Source organism: Polypterus senegalus, chromosome 6 (genome assembly GCF_016835505.1).
Source record: "Polypterus senegalus isolate Bchr_013 chromosome 6, ASM1683550v1, whole genome shotgun sequence".
In the NCBI taxonomy this organism is placed as follows: domain Eukaryota; kingdom Metazoa; phylum Chordata; class Cladistia; order Polypteriformes; family Polypteridae; genus Polypterus; species Polypterus senegalus.
The window spans coordinates 85045114-85052205 of record NC_053159.1 but is presented as its reverse complement, the minus strand read 5'-3'; the positions used below and the strand labels follow the sequence as shown (position 1 = coordinate 85052205).

Here is a 7092-nt window from a genome sequence, read left to right as displayed (position 1 = left end):
CAGCACCCAAGATCGCTTCAGCTTGAGTTGACGAACAGATGGCCGGACATTCTCCTTCAGGATTTTTTGGTAGACAGTAGAATTCATGGTTCCATCTATCACAGCAATCCTTCTAGGTCCTGAAGCAGCAAAACAACCCCAGACCATCACACTACCACCACCATATTTTACTGTTGGTATGATGTTCTTTTTCTGAAATGCTGTGTTCCTTTTACGCCAGATGTAATGGGACATTTGCCTTCCCAAAAGTTCAACTTTTGTCTCATCAGTCCACAAGGTATTTTCCCAAAAGTCTTGGCAATCATTGAGATGTTTCTTAGCAAAATTGAGACAAGCCCTAATGTTCTTTTGCTTAACAGTGGTTTCGTCTTGGAAATCTGCCATGCAGGCCGTTTTTGCCCAGTCTCTTTCTTATGGTGGAGTCGTGAACACTGACCTTAATTGAGGCAAGTGAGGCCTGAAGTTCTTTAGACGTTGTCCTGGGGTCTTTTGTGACCTCTCGGATGAGTCGTCTCTGCGCTCTTGGGGTAATTTTGGTCGGCCGGCCACTCCTGGGAAGGTTCACCACTGTTCCATGTTTTTACCATTTGTGGATAATGGCTCTCACTGTGGTTCGCTGGAGTCCCAAAGCTTTAGAAATGGCTTTATAACCTTTACCAGACTGATAGATCTCAATTACTTCTGTTCTCATTTGTTCCTGAATTTCTTTGGATCTTGGCATGATGTCTAGCTTTTGAGGTGCTTTTGGTCTACTTCTCTGTGTCAGGCAGCTCCTATTTAAGTGATTTCTTGATTGAAACAGGTGTGGCAGTAATCAGGCCTGGGGGTGGCTACGGAAATTGAACTCAGGTGTGATACACCACAGTTATTACAGGTTATTTTTGAACAAGGGGGCAATTACTTTTTCACACAGGGCCATGTAGGTTTGGATTTTTTTTCTCCCTAAATAATAAAACCATCATTTAAAAACTGCATTTTGTGTTTACTTGTGTTATATTTGACTAATGGTTAAATGTGTTTGATGATCAGAAACATTTTGTGTGACAAACATGAAAAAGAATAAGAAATCAGGAAGGGTGCAAATAGTTTTTCACACCACTGTATAGTATTGTTTTAACAATACTGCAGTCTGTCTTTACACTTTTAGTAATATTCATGTGAGACAATATGCTTGAAAGGAAAATTTTTTATATTAGATGGCCATTTTTATTGGTCTATTTATGACTTCTTTGTCACTATGATAATCCTGTTCTTGGGTAACGAATTTCTAATTTAGGCCATCAGATTTAAAAGCTTAAGAACCCCCTGGTTTAGACAACAATACTAGCCGTTAGAGTATTGGTGGGAAACTGAAAAACTCGTGAAACTGGAGAAAATTCACACTCCACACAGTCATCGGAATCGGATCTCTCTGTGCCGTTTCTGAAATATTTCCTTGCTCTACACCATCGTTTTCCACAGCTTATTTTTCCTCGTTCTGACAATCCTATTGCTTTGAATATAAATGATAGCACGCTATGTAAAAAGGTAAAGATGCAGGTGTGCGAAAGATAAAAATGACCACAAATCACCTAACCCCTGTGGTAATGTGCGATTTGCACACACTGGTCGTAATCAGCTTTACGCTTGCCTGACAGGGTTAATGGTACTGAGATCCTGTACAGTAGGCGAGCTGATAGGGTTGCGTATTGGCCACAGCTTGCCGCGGTTCCTCCCACTAGCTGTTGAACAGCCGGACCGCTATCAGTATATCGACGTTTTCCCCTTGTTCCAAATTTTTAAGTATGGCTGCGCTTTCGCTCCGCAGCGGTCCGGCACTTCTCAAAAGAATACACGGATGTCTGCTGAAGCCCAGAGAGTTCAGCCGCGTCAGCGCAAATACCGCGCACTCAAATTCTGTGACAGAAGCAACGCTAAAAGAAGCGGAGCCCCCAAGTCGGATCCCTGGATCGAGTATCCTGCAGTCTTTGGCAAGGGTTTTTCTGCAAGGATACTTCCGGAAAATGCACGAATTACAGGTGACACTTTATACCCACGTATCTAATGTAAGATGATGGATGTAACAAAGTGCGGGCTATTAACTTTTTTTTTAATAGTAAATTGTATTTAGAAGGCGAAAGAAAATCTGTGTATCCGGGAAAGAACGAGTACTGCCGAAGTGTGAGTCAAGTTCAAAGACAGCAAGTCGATCGCAGCTAAAAGTAATAGCTTCAGGTTTTCTCCTTATATTTCGAATAAGGAAATCGATATAATTACATAAGAACGCGTATAATTCAGCTTTACGTAACCAACGCTTTGTTTGGGGCGGTGCAATTTAACGTGAGAGCACATTCACCCCGAGCTAGGGTCGCAAAGCTACCCGAAAAGATCTGACACAAATCAGAAACCAATCGTTGCCGTGGAGTCAGTCATACACGAACATTATCAAGAGTAAATATTTAAATGAATATTTCAGAGAAAAATTAATAAGGGTGATCATTTAAAATGCATGTGTATTACGATGCAAACATTTCGTTTGTACTTTGGAATAAACGTTGTAACCAGCAAAACAATAAACACGGTTTATGTAGTAATAAATTCTTAATCGGAAAAAAGGCTAGAAAAACGAATAGACAAAAAATAACCAATGGTTGGTTTTAAAGCAATAGCAGTTATTATGTGGATTACAATGTTCTTCTTCTTTTCCCACTTTGATATGTCCTACATCATCTCCTCACTCAGACCCCTTAACTTTACATCTCCTTTTACTTTCTCCTTCAGACTTTACTTTGGCCGCCTTTGCTTTCTCTTTCCCTGTACTTCCATTCCCATCACTCATTTGCCCACATATTGTCTTTTCTCATCACACATACTACTACTTCAACCTGTGACGATTACAGTATTTTGTTACTACCTCCATCCATGCATCCATCCATTTTCCAACCTGCTGAATACGAACACAGGGTCACGGGGGTCTGCTGGAGCCAATCCCAGCCAACACAGGGCACAAGGCAGGAACCAATCCCGGGCAGGGTGCCAACCCACCGCAATTGTTACTACCTGTATTACTCTAATGATAAACGCACCAATAGACTTTTAAAAATAGATAGATATAGATATACCTTTTCAGATAGTTTTCACATTGTTTAAGAAACAGGCAGCAGTCCAGCATTAGGAGAACTTGGAAATATGTACCTTTGGATTTCTCCAGAAGGCCATCTGCAACATGCCTTCTCTCCATTGCTGGGTCACTACTCATAAATTCTATAAACCAGCACCAAGTTTTATTTCACAGATTTTATGACCTTAAAAGTGTTAGCAATCAACCTGAAAACACATCTTTGGACTGTGAGAGGAAATCAGAATTTTGCTGCATGGAAATTGTCCTGAACATAAACCCATGCAACTTATTCATCCATCCATTCTTTCATCCACCTATCCATCCATTTTCTTAACCCACTTATCCAGGAAGGGTTCACAGGGAACTCATCCCAATAAGTCTATGCAGTCGGCTGGCTGGCTGCTGAGCTGCCAGTCATTTAACTGTCAAAAACTGCCAGGATCATAGACCAGTGTACGGTTTATCTCAGAAAACGTAATGCAGTCATCCATTATAATTTTGCCATATTTAATATTAAATCAAACTGTTTCATTATGTTAAATCAAACCATCTCAAGCTAAATTGCTCAGTGATGTCATTTTTTTATTTTACTGATTTTATTAAAATCACACAACATTCCATACAAATAAATCAATTTTTACAAACATAAGATCGAAACAAATCAGTGATGTCATTTTTAACTTATAATATACCTACATAACACAGTTATTTTACATGCATAAAAGATTAACCACGTCACCTTATAAAATAGTCAGTCAGTCAGTCATTCTCCAACCCGCTATATCCTAACACAGGGTCTGCTGGAGCCAATCCCAGCCAACGCACGGTACAAGGCAGGAAACAAAACCCGGGCAGTGCGCCAGCCCACACACTAAGGACAATTTAGGATCGCCAGTGCACCTAACCTGCATGTCTTTGGACTGTGGGAGGAAACCGGAGCACCCGGAGGACATCCACGCAGACACAGGGAGAACATGCAAACTCCACGCAGGGAGGACCCGGGAAGCGAACCCAGGTCTCCTTACTGCGAGGCAGCAGTGCTACCACTGCGCTAATTTGCATATATTTACCTGTTTAATATCATTATTTTAACCATTTATTGTATTACCATTTTCTGCTGTGAAAATATACAGTTAATTTAATCAATTTTGGCTGGATTTTTTTTTACAGTGTATGAAAACGAATGATTGCACAGTGTGTGCTTTTATTAGCAGAAAACAAATAAGTCAGCACAAAGATATTGTTTTACTACAAGCAAATTGTGTACTTTAGTGATAAGTTATTATAAGTAAAAGGTAGATTTTATTAATTTTAAACTAGGGGGCTTTGCCCACCTGTTTGCTTCGCTTTGCCAACCCCAAAGCCTGGCCTGCCACGTCTCTGCCGCACGCGTTGTGAAGAGGGGGGGCTGAACACACCCCACAGTCGCTCTTCTGAAATCCCTGTTAAACAGTGATACAATGGGAAACAAATACAGTTTTATTTTTACCTCCTCTTTGCTCGATCAGCTGCTGGCTTGCTGCTGCTGCCGTGCCGCGTGATCTGCATCTTGCACGGTACACTTCTGTCATATCACCTATGTCCTTATATTTGATATCTTTTTGCTTTTACCTTTTCATCAGTATCGCGTTGAATTTTGATTCTGTGTTTGTAATTACATCGTGACAATGCAACGTATAACTGCCCGTGAGTGAATAGCATTTCTTTCTCTCTACAAGAAATGTGTCTGACAATAGCATTCACACAAATGAGAAATGATTTCTTTCGTGGGATTTCACTTTCACCAAACAACAAATCTTTTAATTCTCGTGGATACACCTCTTTATTGGGAAGAAACACTCATGGCAACACGAATTAGACAATCTACAAGTCTCCGACTTAAAGTTTAAATCCGAACAATATATTCAATCTCTTTTCGCTGTTCTGTAATAATTTCCTTTTTGTTTGCGCTAATGCGATCTTTACCGTCTCTTTTTTGAGACTTTCAAATTTGCATATGTTCATTATCTCTAACATGCTCTCCATATGTACCGTGCCAACGTTTTTGAATTCTTTACGAGGTTCTACTGTGTCATCTACTCTTTGTCTTTTATTTCTTGCCCTGGGTGTGGTTAAATCTCTTGGCACGAAGACTCGTCTCGCGGGACATGAAAGTATCTCTCTGAGAAAATCATGTCTCGTCTCCTTCCAGCCTTCCAAAATTTTTTTTTATAATAGAGAGATAAGCATGTTACTAGACAGACTTAAGCCTTATATGTTAGTATGGTTAATGTTGGAAACAGTTAAGTTATAGTTAATGTAACACAGCAATAAAAAGAAGAAATGGTTATAATTCATTGTATCTTGAGTGATGATGCTCTGTTGCATAGTAGCAATATGCTCTCAGAGCCTTTAAGGACTTGGAGGGCTGGTTGGTGCTGTAATGGTGGTAAACTGATGTCCTGCCTTTGATTACATAAAGCATTTCTTCTGGAATAGTGCCTCTTTATTATAGAAATAATTTCATCAGCTTTAAGGAATTTATCTGTGTATTAGTTGTTAGTGTCACTAAATCAGTTCAGTAAAAGTTAAATCTGCCTAGTGAGGACTTAAGGAATTAATGGATTGAGTGCAGGCAGCATTAGATCTGGAAGGAATAAATTCTTGTTAATATGAACCACAGAAATTTAGGCTGCTATATCCCAAGTTACAGTATTCATAAGTACTTTAGTTAATTATTAGTATAACAGTGCATGAATAGACACTAATAGCTCAATGTAGACTTGTTTTTAGCCAGCACAGAACGGGACAAAATCAATAAAGTGTGAGATGTGGAGTATCTGTATCTACAGATACTATTCAAAATAAATAGTTTGACAACTGCAGGATATATAAAGTTATCTGGATAATTAGCAGATTTACGTTTATTCCTTTATATTATCCTAATGTTTACCACTTAACTAATAGCAAACATTATTAATTCAGTATAAAAGATGGTACTAACCTCTAGTCTTGATTCTTCCTATTTTTTAAAAGAATACTTAGTGTTTAATCTTTTATGATTTTTTTTTTTTTGCCTGACTTTGTCACTTTGACTTCTAGTCTAGGTTGCCCAGATCTACATTCTAACCTAGTTTGCGCAGCCAAATGTGCTGTACAGGGCTGCACTTCCACATTTTAATCTTGTGGCTCTAAATAGGCACATGTGAAGGAGAAAATAAATGGTATTCAAAAGTTCAATTAGCAAACATTTTAAATAAATAAATGTAGTTGTTAATAACCAAAATAACCAAGAATTAATATTTAAAAAAAGTTACATATTTAAAAAAACAAGATTAAAGATCAAAATCATGGATAAAGCAGAAATGGTCAAAAGGACAGTAAGATGTGCAAATGTAAGAAAACAACAACAGCACAATAGGACACAGTTACATAGAAGTAATGCCACGGCAAAGAGACTGTGGCCACAAGCATTTTGAAATAGCGCATGGGTGATTACTGCACTAAATTAGGGATTTCAACCTTACACAATAATAAAATAAAATAAAAAAGATGTAAAGAACAAAAAGATAAGGGTCAGAGGGAAGTGACAAACATGAAGGGAAGCATAAATAGAGGTAGATGTAGTAGAAATTCCAACAAAATTACAGTCAGTGTTAAGGCGCTGCACTCCGCACACTCCCACTCCTATGGGCTTGTCTGGTAGGCATGTGCCATCAAGAAATACACACTCACATGTTAAGATCTGAAGGTGACAGGAAAATAAAAAAAAATTAAGACAGCACATTCAGTTTAAACATACAAATCTTTTAGTTACAGTAATTGCACATAACAATAGCTGAATGTTTTACGAGCTCAATTCTGGAGCTGTTTTGTTGATTTTTCCCATGGTGACATTACCGCCAAGAATGACACCAACATAAAACAATGATGAGTTTATTAGCAAAAAAAAGAGAGGTAAGAGCAAAGAGAAATGCCAAAAATAACAAACTTGTTAACTCTCTAGGTCTTCA

General features: G+C 38.6%; 1 protein-coding gene across 1 annotated transcript in view; it reads left to right on the top strand.

The window, feature by feature from the left end:
- The first annotated feature begins 1729 nt into the window (after window positions 1-1729).
- LOC120531223 (sterol 26-hydroxylase, mitochondrial-like) overlaps window positions 1730-7092 on the top strand; it is a 76674-nt gene continuing 71311 nt past the window's right edge. The window contains exon 1 of the mRNA XM_039756445.1: window positions 1730-2018. Within this exon, the coding sequence (XP_039612379.1) occupies window positions 1785-2018 (234 nt within the window). The 5' untranslated portion in view covers window positions 1730-1784. The remainder of the gene's footprint in view (window positions 2019-7092) is intronic.